A 15,467-nucleotide genomic window follows, 5' to 3' on the forward strand; every position below is an offset into this window, starting at 1 on the left:
GGGCAGGTGCATACGATTGTGCACACTTGCATGTACGCACGCACGCACACACACGAGAGTACAAACAAATGCGTACACATGCACGCATACACACACACACACGCGCACGCACACACACACACACACACACACACACACACACACACACACACACACACACACACACACACACACACACACACACACACACAGAGGGCTGTTAGGGATTCTCCAATTAGCGTCTATCACACCCTAGCCTGGCCGGAATGAGCTACACTGCTGCTTCTCCTCCTCTTCTCCGTTCTCAAACACTGCCTCTCCCTCTATCACACACTGGACACACTGTCAGGGTGTGGAGACCTAAGACTTGGCATGGTGCTTCACACCAGGCGTATAGCAGGAAACAACCGCACCTAGGGATCTAGCTACTGTCTGTGGTGTCGCTGTGTCAACATCTCACCTTGGTTGAAATCCTATTTGTTTTGAGAGAGTTAAGGCAAGAAGGGCCTTCTATCCCATCAAAAGGAACATAACATTTGACACCCCAATTAGGATCTGGCTAAAATACTTTAGCCAGTTATAGAACCCGTTGCTCTTTATTGTTGTGAGTTCTGGGGTCCACTCACCAACGAAGAATTCACAAAATGGGACAAACACCCAATTTATACTCTGCGTGCAGAATTCTGCAAAAACATTCTCCATGTACAATGTAAAACACCAATGCATGCAAAGCAGAATGAGGACTATACCCAAAATCCAGAAAAGAGCCATTCAATTCCACAACCACCTAAAGTAAAGCGATGCCCAAACCTTCCTTCACAAAGCCCCAACCTAGAGAACAGCCCCCTCAGCCAGCTGGTTCTGGGGCTCTTTTCACAAACACAAACAGAACCCAGAGAGCCCCAAGATAGCAACACAATTAGACCTGACCAATTCATGAGAAAACACAAAGATAATTACTTGACACATTGGAAAGATTCAACCAAAAAACATAACAAGTTGTAATGCTACCTTACCCTAAACAGAGAGTACACAGTGGCAGAATATCTGACCATGTGACTGACCTAAAACAAAGAAAAACCTTGACTATGTACAGACTCAGTGAGGATAGTCTTGCTATTGAGAGAGGCCGCCGTAGGCAGACCTGGCTCTTAGGAGAAGACAGGATATTTGGCCACTGCCCACAAAATGAGGTGGAACTGAGCTGCACTTCCTAACCTCCTGCCAAATTTATGACCAAATTAGAGACAAATATTTCCCTCAAAGTACACAAACCCACAAAGAATTTGAACACAAATCAAATTTTGACAAAGACTCGTATCTGTTTCACAAAATACTGCAGTGAGCAATCCCAGTAGCAACACTTGTGACCTGCTGCCACAAGAAAAGGTCAACCAGTGGGTCAGAAACACCACTGTAAATATAACCTATATTTATCAGCCTATTTATTCACCCCACCCCTGTCATATGTACATTCTACTATGTGCACATGGTCACAACACTGTACATAGCTAATAATATATACACTTTAAACGTTATTCTCTTGAAACCTTTTGTCTGTGCAATGTTTACTGTTAATGTCTGAGCGTTTTTGCTTTTGTTTTGTTTTATTCTTTTGTTGGTTTTTGTTGTTGTTGTTGATTTGTTAGCTTTTTCCACTTACTTTGGCAATGTAAATATGTCTGACATGCCAATGAAGCCACTTTGAATTTAATTGAATTAAGAGAGTGAGAGAGAGGAAGAGAGGGAGAATAAGAAAGAGTGAAGAGAGAGATGATGATGCTGATGATGATGATTCAACAGACTGCCTGATGGGAGATGCACTCTCTGGCTCTAACTCATCCAAGAGCCATCACACAAATGTCCCCTTGAGTCAAATGTGGAGCACTTTCTATCTCTCTGTCTTTCTCACTTCCTCTCTCTCTCTCTGTCTTTCTCACTTCCTCTCTCTCTCTCTGTCTTTCTCACTTCCTCTCTCTCTCTCTGTCTTTCTCACTTCCTCTCTCTCTCTCTGTCTTTCTCACTTCCTCTCTCTCTCTGTCTTTCTCACTTCCTCTCTCTGTCTTTCTCACTTCTCTCTCTCTGTCTTTCTCACTTCCTCTCTCTCTCTCTGTCTTTCTCACTTCCTCTCTCTCTCTGTCTTTCTCACTTCCTCTCTCTGTCTTTCTCACTTCCTCTCTCTGTCTTTCTCACTTCCTCTCTCTCTCTCTGTCTTTCTCACTTCCTCTCTCTCTCTCTGTCTTTCTCACTTCCTCTCTCTCTCTCTGTCTTTCTCACTTCCTCTCTCTCTCTCTGTCTTTCTCACTTCCTCTCTCTGTCTTTCTCACTTCCTCTCTCTCTCTGTCTTTCTCACTTCCTCTCTCTGTCTTTCTCACTTCCTCTCTCTGTCTTTCTCACTTCCTCTCTCTGTCTTTCTCACTTCCCTCTCTCTCTCTCTCTCTCTCTCTCTCTCTCTCTCTCTCTCATCGCGCACTCTCTTTCTCTCAATTCAATTCAATTCAAAGGGGCTTCTCTCTCTTACTCTTCTCTTCCCCCCTCTCTCTCTCTACTTCAGTCTCTCCTCCTTTTCCCAAACCATTACTCATCTGACCGCCTCTTTACCCGTCGCACGCACAGTCAGTTTTCATCTCCCTCCACCGGACAAATACACACACACTTCCTCATTCTCCTAGCTCCCCAACAGGGCCCAACCAAGCAAAGGGAATGTGTGGTCTCCTCTTGTGCCTGTAGTGGGAACCAGGCCGTGCCCGGTGTGGAGGGAGATGAGAGATCAGTGTGTGTGTGTGTGTGTGTGTGTGTGTGTGTGTGTGTGTGTCAGGGCCAGGTGCTGCTAAGTAAGATACAGAGTGGTACACCAGGGGGTGAGAGAGAGAATAAGAGCTAGAATACAAGAAGGACAAAGACCTGAAGCACACCAATAGGAGAAGAGAGAGATGAGAAGATGGCATCAATCAGTCTGTCACTCCTAGCTGGGGTCAGTATTCAACTGGGGTCCCTTGGAGACAGAGGGGAACATGTATAGAGATCTGCATCTGCCAAGCCATCCCCTCTGTTCTGTTCTGCTCCGATACTGTCAGACAGCCACACACACAATCTCAGAGTGACTTCGGCAAAGGGACAAGCCACAACACACCGCCTGAGTGGCACCGACAGGGACCCACAGCCCAGCAATTCAGTGTATATCTCCATCTCGCTCCCTATCTCTCTCCTTCTGCCTGCCTCTCTCTCCCTCTCTTTTTCCCTCTCTCTAGTTCTCTCCCTCTCTTTCTACCTCTCTCTAGCTCGCTCCCTCTCTCTAGTTATCTCCCTCTCTCTTTATCTATCTCTTTCAATTTCTCTCTCTCTCTCTCTGCCTGCACCCTCTCTATTTCTCTTTCTCAATCTCTATCCCTCGTGCTCTCTATTTCCTTCTTTCACTGTCTCCCTCTCCATCCTTCTCTCTCAATCTCTCTTTCCATCTCTCTTTCTATTTCTGTCTCTCATTATTTCCATCTTTATATTTTACTCTTTCTCAATCTCTCCATCCCTCTCTCTCTATTTCCTTTTCTCTCTGTCTCCCTCTCTCTCGCAGCAGCAGCAGCCTGTTTAGTTGCAGTACAAGATGGGTTTTTTTGGAAATGATTTGCTTTCCTTCCATTCCCCTTCCCCTTCTCCCTCTCTCTCTCTCTCTCTTTTTCTCTCTTTCCCTCTCTTCCTTTCCCTCTCTTTCTCTCTCTTTCTCTTTCCTTGCACCCACAGCAGAACAACACTCTCGTATCCGTTCCATCAGTAGCTCTGAAGGTAGAGAGATTAATTGATTACAATCCCCTACATTGCTCTGCTGACTTCGATGAACAAACTGGAATAAGAGTTTAGAGATACAAATGTGGTATTAGGAGTGTTTGATGGAGCAGGAGTATCAAATAGTCCCAAACAATCATAAAGGGGTGATGTATCTGCTCATCCAGGGTGCAGGATTCCATGAACCTTTCACTGCAGTAGGCTACATCAGGGTCACATAGTGCAAGTGCTTCTTGGTGGTCTTAAAGAAATCTACATTGAAACAAAAGTATACACCTTTAAAAAAAAAAGAAGACACCTGTACCATGTCAGATTTAGAGTTGAAATGTATTTAATTAAGAGTTTGCATCCCAATATTACACTTTAAATACATCACAGAAGACTGAAATATAACAAAGGCCCTTTGGGGCCTGATCAAAAGTAGCACTCTAAATAAGGAACATGGTGCTATTTGGGACGCAGGCCTGTTTTTGTTTGTGCTAATCACCTGGGACAATGGTAAGTGCAGTTGTGACGATAACAGTGAACGGCAGGTACTGTTACGTAAGTAATGCAAACAGGATTAGATGGAGGGTGACACTACACAGCTGCACAGTACTGGGAACAGAGGGAGGGAGGAGAGAGGGAGAGATGCAGGGAGGGAGGGTGGGAGAGAGAGAAAGAGAGGGAGGGAGGGAGAATGGAGAGGGAGGGAGGGAGGGAGGGAGAATGGAGAGAGAAGGAGGGATGGAGGGAGGGATGGAGAGATGGAGGGAGGGAGGGAGGGAGGGGGGGAATGGAGAGAGAGAGGGAGGGATGGAGGGAGGGAGGGAGAATGGAGAGAGAGAGGGAGAATGGAGAGAGAGAGGGAGGGATGGAGGGAGGGGAGAGAGGAATGGAGAGAGAGAGCAGGAGGGATGGAGGGAGGGGAGAGAAGAATGAATAGGAAAGAGGGAGGGAAGGATTGTGAGGGAGGGAGGGAGAGGGAGAACAATACAACAAGTGATAGAGTGAGTGCAAAACAGAGACTAGCATTTCGCTAGACCTGCAATAACATCTGCTAAATATGTGTATGTGACCAATAACATTTTATTTGATTTACAATTGTGGAGAGAAAAGAGGATACTGTAATGCAGGAGAGTAAGGAAAGGACCTGAACATTTTTAATTGGTGCAGGTGAGAAAAGCTCCCTCTGTGTGTGTGCGTGTGTGTGTGTGTGTCTGTGAGTGTGTGCTCCCACCTCTCTGTGTGAGGAACGAGCAAATGCAAATGAAACCCCGGGACAGCATGTCTGGAATCAGGAAAAGGAAACTGACTTTAAAAAGAAAAGTAACAAGCTTTGTCCTTGAGTCAGGCACTGTGTTGAACATTGTGTCTACCATTGTGTGTGCCATTTCTCATTCATGAACCTCCTCACTGTGTGGCTTGGCTAAAGTATATTCATTATTAATAAAGCTATGGACGTTTTCTGTACAGGCTACAAGTCACAGTCTCGTCAATAAGTACACAAAAAGAGCAACTTCAATGCATCTAATGCAAATAAATGAACACACACACACACACACACACACACACACACACACACACACACACACACACACAGGAGAGAAGGATGAGGGTGTGGGAGGAGTGTTGACCCCTCCAGACAAGCAGAGTGGACTAATTGAATTTCCTGCCATCTCAGCAGAACAGCACATCTCCCATCTACCTGTACACCTCCACCACTTACTCATCTCCCCATCTGAACATCTGAACATCTGAACATCTGAACATCTGGCCCTACCTTGTCCTTCCCGCCCTTCATCTTCCTCTTTCTCAACATTCAATCTTCCATCCCCTCATTTTCCTCCTCCTCCTCTCCATCCAGACCTCCTCCTATTTCCTCCACCTCCTCCTCCCATCTCTCCATCCAGACCTCATCCTATTTCCTCCACCTCCTCCTCCCATCTCTCCATCCAGACCTCATCCTATTTCCTCTACCTCCTCCTCCCATCTCTCCATCCAGACCTCCTCCTATTTCCTCCACCTCCTCCTCCACCTCCCCATCCAGACCTCATCCTATTTCCTCCACCTCCTCCTCCCATCTCCCCAACCAGACCTCATCCTATTTCCTCCACCTCCTCCTCCCATCTCTCCATCCAGACCTCATCCTATTTCCTCCACCTCCCCATCCAGACCTCATCCTATTTACTCCACCTCCTCCTCCCATCTCTCCATCCAGACCTCCTCCTATTTCCTCCACCTCCTCCTCCCATCTCCCCAACCAGACCTCATCCTATTTCCTCCACCTCCTCCTCCCATCTCTCCATCCAGACCTCCTCCTATTTCCTCCACCTCCTCCTCCCATCTCTCCATCCAGACCTCATCCTATTTCCTCCACCTCCTCCTCCCAACTCTCCATCCAGACCTCATCCTATTTCCTCCACATCCTCCTCCCATCTCTCCATCCAGACCTCATCCTATTTCCTCCACCTCCTCCTCCCAACTCTCCATCCAGACCTCATCCTATTTCCTCCACCTCCTCCTCCCATCTCTCCATCCAGACCTCCTCCTATTTCCTCCACCTCCTCCTCCCATCTCTCCATCCAGACCTCATCCTATTTCCTCCACCTCCTCCTCCACCTCCCCATCCAGACCTCATCCTATTTCCTCCACCTCCTCCTCCCATCTCTCCATCCAGACCTCCTCCTATTTCCTCCACCTCCTCCTCCCATCTCCCCAACCAGACCTCATCCTATTTCCTCCACCTCCTCCTCCCATCTCTCCATCCAGACCTCCTCCTATTTCCTCCACCTCCTCCTCCCATCTCTCCATCCAGACCTCATCCTATTTCCTCCACCTCCTCCTCCCAACTCTCCATCCAGACCTCATCCTATTTCCTCCACATCCTCCTCCCATCTCTCCATCCAGACCTCATCCTATTTCCTCCACATCCTCCTCCCATCTCTCCATCCAGACCTCATCCTATTTCCTCCACCTCCTCCTCCCATCTCTCCATCCAGACCTCATCCTATTTCCTCCACCTCCTCCTCCCATCTCTCCATCCAGACATCATCCTATTTCCTCCACCTCCTCCTGCCACCTCCCCAACCAGACCTCATCCTATTTCCTCCACCTCCTCCTCCCATCTCCCTAACCAGACCTCATCCTATTTCCTCCACCTCCTCCTCCCAACTCCCCATCCAGACATCATCCTATTTCCTCCACCTCCTCCTGCCACCTCCCCAACCAGACCTCATCCTATTTCCTCCACCTCCTCCTTCCTCCCATCCACCTAATCCACATTATTCTACCCACTCCCCCTCCATTCTTCCCTACATCCTCTTCTTAGCACTGCTCTCCTTTCCATTCCTGAGATAACCAAGCTGACTGAATCCAGGACACATTCAATGACCCTCTGAAAATGTGCCACCGCTCCTAAATGTCTTAAACAGCTCTACCTACATACCTACATACGTTAGCTGCACACACACAGAGACAGAGCGAAAGAGAGAGAGAGAGAGAGCGAGAGAGAGAGAGAATATCCAGGCCAACTCAAACACATCTATCACATGACCTGTTTGTCAACATGTTACAGTAATGTTTTATCATAGTTACACCGCTATATACTGAGGAGGGTAATGCAATGCCTACACTGAATCCAACCGTGTAAAATCGACTGTTGCTGGATTGTATACAATTTAGAAAACACTGTTTGACTGTAGGGTAACACATTCTGTATTCATGTTACTTTTGTTTATTCCTAATGACACCATATTATACAGAGGAGGATAGTGCAATGCCTACACTGATCCAGGGCATCTCTACAGCGCACACTCCACAACGTTAGGCGACTAAGGATTACGTCATCCTGTGTGCCTGGACTGTATACACAGTGTGCCTCTAAGACCATGTGACACATTGTGTACTATCCTGTATAAAGGGTTAATAACATCATGGTTTTCCCTACATCTCCTAGTGGAGAATCATGACATCAATTAGACGGCTATTAGTCGGAAAATAGAGAACATTTATCGTTAATGTAGCATCCCCAAACCCATTCACATTCATAATCACAGTCAGGCAAACACACACACAGACACACACACACCAATGGATCACATATAGTAGGAAATGGGGGATATATAAGAGCAATTCCCAGTAGATGACACTCTATCTAATGGACTATCTTCACAAGCAGGGACCAACAAGAACCTAAACGCCATTATAGGGTAGAGGGCTCCTCACACACATACACACACACACACACACACACACACACACACACACACACACACACACACACAAGCCTCAGCATCCTGCCTCTATTGCTTTAAGTCCAATGCACATTTGTCTCTCTATCACCCCCCGGGGGCAGGAGTGAGCACTACACCACAACCCTGTAATCCTGTCTTATCTGGCTGTGGCCGATGCACCACAGAGCATCTGGAGAGAGGGATAGGAATAATCTGGTGCGCCATGGAGGGAGGGAGGAAGGAGGGAGGGAGTAGCCAGGGGACAAATTGGGGAGAGATGGATATAGGAGGAAGGCTACAGTAATGGTTCAAGGAAAATATCATTATTGTATTGCGGCAGGTAGCTTAGCAGTTAAGAGCGTTGGGAGTCCAAAAATCTGCCAATGTGCCCTTGAACAAGGCATTTAACCCTGATTGCTAATGTAAGTCACTCTGGATAACAGTGTCTGGTAGCTGTAAAATGTAAATGTTTTGCTGCAAATTTCAATAAAATGTCTCCAATAGACAAGTAGTTCACCGCAGAACCTGGACTTGATCATGGTGAAAAGAGCTGTAAGGGACCACAATAAAACTATGAGCACCAAATAAAACCATATATAAATAAAATACATCTCCAAAAGACAACTCGTTCATCCCAGTAATTGGACTGTAAGAAGTAGAAAGAGGCTACAGGGGCCCAAAATAAAACTTGCCCCACAGAGCGTAGGAAGATGGTGACGGCATGTGGCATACATTGTGGTCCTCTGTGACTCAGTTAGTAGAGCATGGTGCTTGCACCGCCAGGATCATGGGTTTGATTCCAGCTGGGGCCACCCATAGGAAAATGTATGCACACACTACTGTAAATGGCTTTGAAGAAAAGCCTCTGCTAATTGGTTTATAGAAACTGTCAGATAGAGCCGAGGTGGTCAGAGTAGAAAGGATACTTACTGTGGCCTGCCCGTAGCAAGGCGGCAGGCGGTCTATGGATGGCGATAGGCACGGAATGGTGACGCTTGCCCCCATGGTTGAGGTGAATGTGGTGGTGGCCCTCCACTGCTTCTGTGCCCCCCCTTGGTGGCCCCGAGTGAGGCCCAGATCCAGCCACACACCCCAGGGCCAGAGCAGTCATCCAGAAAACCAGGCAGACAGGGGAGACAGGGGAGAGAGACGAGGTCAAGCCCCAGCAGAGGTGCTCCTGCCTGGGCCTCGAGGGGCCAGGGGTGGGGGAAAGCTTTGTCCTCCAACTTTCCAACATGGTTCCCCGAGAGGCCAGCAAGGCGAGTTGAGGATAAAGGTTTGGGACCTTAGTGATGAGCCCAATGGCCCATAGTCCCCTTAGTACCCTGCCAACACAACGCTCTCTCGCCACTCACAAAACCCAAGACACTCACACTGTTGACCAACCAACAAATCCACAGAAAATCCACAGCAGAAAAGAGCTAATCACGGACAAATATGGAGAAAAGAAAAGAGTGCCTTCTTGCACTTTTTCCGGTGGGTTAGGAAATCCGCACAAAGGGAACCATGGAAGAAGTACGATCATTCATTGTGGAGAAACAGAGAGGAGGAAAAAATATCAAGAAATTAGGACACACTCCTCAAACAGCATCTGAGAAATCTCACACTGCTCCAATTCCCCTATCACACTTCCTCGCTCGCGTTCTCTCTCTCCTTTTCTCTCACTTCTTATTCTGCGAGGAAGAGCTCACAGAATCAAATGGATCATTTTCTCCTCTCAAAAAAATGATATAACTCCCGAAAATCCACATTAAATATCAGCCTCAGATTTTGAGGAAAAAAACATCACAGGCACAGTTTCAACATCTCCTTAATCAAAGCAAGTGGAATGTTCCTTCCTTCCAAGTTTTCCGTCCCTGTTCTCCTTCCTGTTTTCAGAGGATGTCTAGAGGAATCTGAGTGCATCCGAAGTAAAGCTTTAAAATTTGCTTGTGGTGGTGGGCAGCAGCTGCAATGTCGAGAGGGTGGTGCGGGAATGGTTGTACCTGCGAGGTATGCCAAGCCACGCTCCTAGAGATTCCCTCTACTCTCTCTGCAATGCCCAGTAGAGGCAACGACGCGGCAGCACTGAGAGAGAGTGGCTGCTCTGTATACGGAGCCACACACACCTCTCTCTCACACACTCACAGGCTGAGAAACAGGCAGCAACGGCTTCAGCGAGCGAGCTCAGCTCCAGCAAGACGTGCGCAAGAGGAGGAGACAGAGGACGAGACAGAGAGGGAAGGAGAGAGGGAGGAAGGGGGGGTTCAACAGCCAGCCGCGGAGCAGGATAGAGAGGATGAGAGAGAGAGGGAGGGAGAGAGGGAGGAAGGAGGGGGGAGCTTCAACAGCCAGCCGCGGAGCAGGAGGGAGAGGGTCTATGCAAATGAACAGGCTCCACACAGCGAATCAGTGGAGCCAGAGAGCATCGCAGAGGAAGAGCCTATTTTGGGTGAAAATAAGCTGGGGAAGTGGGGCTTCATCTCTCTCTTTCTCTTTTTACCTTGTTCTCTCTCGCTTTCTATCCACTGGACAGACAGACAATGATGGACAGTGAATGGAGGAGAGGGAAAGGGAGACATACAACTTTTCAGGCTGGTCTTTGTTCATGTTATTTCTCTCCCTCTCTTTCTCCCTATCTCTAGTTCTCTCCCTCTCTCTAGTTATCCCTCTCTTTAGTTCTCTCCCTCTCTCTAGTTCTCTACCTCTCTAATTCTCCTTCTCTCTAGTTCTCTCTTTCTCTTTCTTTCTCTCTTTTTCAATTTCTCTCTCTCTCTCGCTCTCTCTCTCTCTCTCTCTCTCTGGGTGGAGTGGTGGAGAGTATCGGTGCGGTCCTGTAGAGATGGGGAATCAGAACCTAGTGGTGCGGGCCAACGGTCCGATGGTCCCCATCCAGGGGAGCAGTAGTTGTGTTGGCTGGCGGGCCTGATGGCTTCTCAGCAGCCAATCACAGAGCCATTTAATGACCCCCTCCTCACTTCCCCACGCTGCAGCTTCCAAGGGAAGAAAATAAAAAAATATCTTTCTTTTTTTTCCTCCTATTTTTCTCCTATCCTCCGAGCTGGCGCTCTAATTTCCAGACCATCTGCAGCCCCAGCTAAACGTTAGGGAAATGGGGGAATGCCACGAAGGATGGGAAGGATAAAATGTGGATCATGCAGCGCACGCACACGCACACACACACACACACACACACACACACACACACACACACACACACACACACACACACAAACACACACACACACAAACACACACACACACACACACACACACACACACACACACACACACAGAGCTTGGCAGCAAGTGGAGAGCTGTCCACAGAAGTCAGTCCATGCTCGCCAGGCTCATAAAAACCTATTCATTCCCTCACCAGAGAGCTATCACAGCAGAGAGAATGACTGGGAGAGCTTGAGGGTTAAGGGGGTACAGAGAACATGTGGGCATACATCTCTGACTGCTGATAAACACTACACAGCAGAACCCAGGATATATACTCTGTGCTGCTCTGTGATGTTCAATGCTGCAGTGTCTGTGCTTAAAGGTTCTGGCTCAGTGGTCTGCACTCAGTGCTTCTCAGTGGGTCCAGGACTAAAGAACAAAACAGGCTAACGGCTCAGCTCAATGCTCCCCATTCAGTTCTTGGGATCCAAGGCTGATGCTCAGTCAAGCTCTGTCCTGTTGTCACGGTGGCGTTTGGACGACATCCTCTTTGGACCGCCATGGTGTTCTTTCACAGCCGGAGAGGAAGAAAAGCCCAACAGTGGCGCTGCTGCTGAGGCTGAGCTGATCTCATTGGGTCACAGTGAGAGGAAAGGGGATAGAATATAGAGGATAGGGGATAGAGGATAGAGGATAGGGGATAGAGGATATGGGATAGAGGATAGGGGATAGAGGATAGGGGATAGAGGATAGAGGATAGGGGATAGAGGATAGAGGATAGGGGATAGGGGATAGATGATAGGGGATAGAGGATAAGGGATAGAGGATAGGGTTTAGAGGATAGGTGATAGAGGATAGGGGATAGAGGATAGGGGATAGGGGATAGAGGATAGAGGATAGGGGATAGAGGATAGAGGATAGGGGATAGAGGATAGAGGATAGGGGATAGAGGATATGGGATAGGGGATAGAGGATAGAGGATAGGGAACAGAGGATAGAGGTTAGGGGATAGGGGATAGAGGGAAGAGGATAGGGTATAGGGGATAGAGGATATGGGATAGAGGATAGGGGATAGAGGATAGGGGATAGGGGATATTGGATATGGGATAGAGGATAGGGGATAGAGGATAGAGGATAGAGGATAGGGGATAGGGGATAGATGATAGGGGATAAGGGATAGAGGATAGGGGATAGGGGATAGAGGATAGGGGATAGAGGATAGGGGATAGAGGATAGAGGATAGGGGATAGAGGATAGAGGATAGGGGATAGAGGATAGGGGATATGGGATAGAGGATAGGGGATATGGGATAGACGATAGGGGATAGTGGATAGGGGATAGGGGATAGAGTATAGGGGATATAGGATAGAGGATAGGGGATAGAGGATAGGGGATAGGGGATAGGGGATAGGGGATATGGGATAGAGGATAGGGGATAGAGGATAGGGGATAGGGGATAGAGTATAGGGGATAGAGGATAGGGGATAGGGGATAGGGGATAGAGGATAGGGGATAAGGGATAGAGGATAGGGGATAGGGGATAGAGGATAGGGGATAGAGGATAGGGGATAGAGGATAGAGGATAGGGGATAGAGGATAGAGGATAGGGGATAGGGGATAGATGATAGGGGATAAGGGATAGAGGATAGGGGATAGGGGATAGAGGATAGGGGATAGAGGATAGGGGATAGAGGATAGAGGATAGGGGATAGAGGATAGAGGATAGGGGATAGAGGATAGGGGATAGGGTTTAGAGGATAGGGGATAGAGGATAGGGGATAGAGTATAGGGGATAGAGGATAGAGGATAGGGGATAGAGGATAGGGGATAGGGGATAGGGGATAGGGGATATGGGATAGAGGATAGGGGATAGAGGATAGGGGATAGGGGATAGAGTATAGGGGATAGAGGATAGAGGATAGGGGATAGAGGATAGGGGATAGGGGATAGGGGATAGGGGATAGAGGATAGGGGATAGAGGATAGAGGATAGGGGCTACTGATACTCTTCATGGTTGCAGAGAAAGTCATCTTAGCAGGCGGACACAAGGGGGATAATACATCCTTCTGTTTTTCTTCCATTCTTTTTTGTATTATTCTACTTGGTTGTCCATAGGAAACCAAAGCAAATGCTGAAAAGGGAACCAAAGACAACTTGGATTGGAATGCTTCACTTTTTCCAACAGTTTGACAAATGCAAATAAAGTTCTGAAGAGGACACACTTTTCAGAAACTGTTGAATTTGCTAACACAACAGATGCTCCGAAAGTGAGAAGACAGAAAGTGAGAACTTCCTATCAACACATTATATAGGGTAACCACCTGGTGTTACTGAATCAGCTATACACAACCTCCACCAAGAGAGAGAGGGCTCCATCCTTCCTCATTTGCAACCCTTGAAACTGAGTGCCGCACCTGCTGAATATGTTTACCCTAATTATGATCAGTATTAATGAAGTGTTTGTATGTGTGTTTGTGTGTGTGTGTGTGTGTGTGTCTGTGTGTGTGTTGTGGTGTGTGTGTTTAATAATAATTCTCAGGGCTGCAATCTGCATAATTACAGCTAATAATACAATCTATCAGGCCCACATGCTTCACAAGGACATGAGTCTGACTCCCTAAATCCCAACTCACAGGTAAACTTTTTCATGGCAACAACAAATTGGTGACAAATCGTGTCTAACAAGTGTGATACCTGCTATGAATCACACATCGTTCAGGTCTGATTGGGTGTCCTAAACAGAATGACACAAACTGATTCAGTATGCATCCCCTGAAGCTAGATGACGTCACCAGTCAGGTATGTAGTGACTATACCTAGGACAGGTTTTGTGTCCGTTACTTGTTACATTGATACCACCATGTGGCAGTATAGCAGTACTGCAACAACATTGCTTGTGTAGGTTAGAAAATATTTCAGGCTGAGGTAGATGTGTTCCTAGAATACCTCTGTGCGTGTCCCATAGCGATAGATAGAGGACTTATCTTTCTGTGCCATAATAGCATCTGTGACAGCATGAGCAGCACCACTGAGGCTATCTCCATTTTGAAGTAGTCCATTTTATTCTTCACAATTGGCTGATCCATACTGATGACCCGGTTGGACATGACTCCAACAGGGTCACCAGCCAATGAAGCTGGAAGTCCCACCCACCTGACTACATTCAAATGGTGGAAGCCCTCAATGGCCAAGTAACAGTGGGTTAACTGCCTTGTTCAGAGGCAGAACGACAGATTTGTACCTTGTCAGCTCAAGGATTTGAACTTGCAACCTTTCAGTTACTAGCCCAACGCACTAACCACTAGGCTACCCTGCCACCCCACATTCTCTATGGGATGTCCCAAATGGCACCCTCTGGCCTATGAGTCCTGGTCAAAAGTAGTACACTATAAAGGAAATATGGTGCCATTTGGCATGCAGCCTATCTCTCTGTGAGGGGATAAGCGGTACAATAGTATGTCAGTAACTGTCAGACCAGCACCTCCAGTAAACTTCTAATGAAACTAGGGAAAGAGAGATAAACAGGAGGGGGCAGGTGACTATGGAGGTGTGTGTACTGTGTTTACTCTTCCATAGAGAGCAGAGGAAGGAGGGGGATATACAATATAGAGAGATCAGAGAAAGAGAGCAGAGAGAGCAGAGAGAGAAAGAGAGCAGAGAGAGAAAGAGAGCAGAGAGAGAAAGAGAGCAGAGAGAGAGAGAGAGAGAGAGAGAGAGCGAGCGAGAGAGAGCGAGAGAGAGCGAGAGAGAGGTCAAAGCCCTGTCACCCCTACATATTCCACCACCTGGTCCCAAAAGTAGTCCCACTGTAGCCATGTGTGGCCTTGACAATGGAATGACAGAGCACAGCTGCTGCCTTGGTGTATGGTGTCACACAGGCTGTGGTGGGAAACTAAGAAAAATGTTTTTGTGAAATAGCTTTTCATTTTTTTAAATGTATTTAAACTTTATTTAACTAGGCAATACAGCCTTCTGTTTTTCTTCCATTATTTTTGTCTTATTCCACTTGGTTGTCCATAAGAAACCAAAGCAAGAGGAATACCTATGTAAGAATGCTGTTCATTGACTACAGCTCAGCATTCAACACCATAGTACCCTCCAAACTCTGGGTCTCGACGCTGCCCTGTGCAACTTGGTCCTGGACTTCCTGACGGGCCGCCCAGGTGGTGAAGGTAGGAAACAACATCTCCACTCCGCTGATCCTCAACACTGGGGCCCCACAAGGGTGCGTTCTCAGCCCTCTCCTGTACTCCCTGATCTCTCACGACTGTATGGCCATGCACTCCTCCAACTCAATCATCAAGTTTGCAGACAACACTACAGTGGTAGGCTTGATTACCAACAACGGCG

General features: G+C 47.5%; 1 protein-coding gene across 24 annotated transcripts in view; it reads right to left on the minus strand.

Moving 5' to 3' along the window:
• LOC115201553 (neurexin-1a) overlaps positions 1-15,467 on the minus strand; it is a 539,338-nt gene that overhangs the window by 220,105 nt on the left and 303,766 nt on the right. For 2 of the 24 annotated variants that reach the window (XM_029765290.1, XM_029765289.1), the window contains exon 1: positions 8,904-10,159. The exons of 20 other annotated variants lie outside the window; for them this stretch is intronic. In XM_029765290.1, the coding sequence (XP_029621150.1) occupies positions 8,904-9,210 (307 nt within the window). In that variant the 5' untranslated portion in view covers positions 9,211-10,159. Of the gene's footprint in view, positions 1-8,903; positions 10,160-15,467 lie in introns of those variants that run through there. 2 more of the 24 variants (XM_029765292.1, XM_029765291.1) reach the window with 1 other exon arrangement.

The sequence above is a fragment of the Salmo trutta genome, chromosome 10 (assembly GCF_901001165.1).
Source record: "Salmo trutta chromosome 10, fSalTru1.1, whole genome shotgun sequence".
Taxonomy (NCBI): domain Eukaryota; kingdom Metazoa; phylum Chordata; class Actinopteri; order Salmoniformes; family Salmonidae; genus Salmo; species Salmo trutta.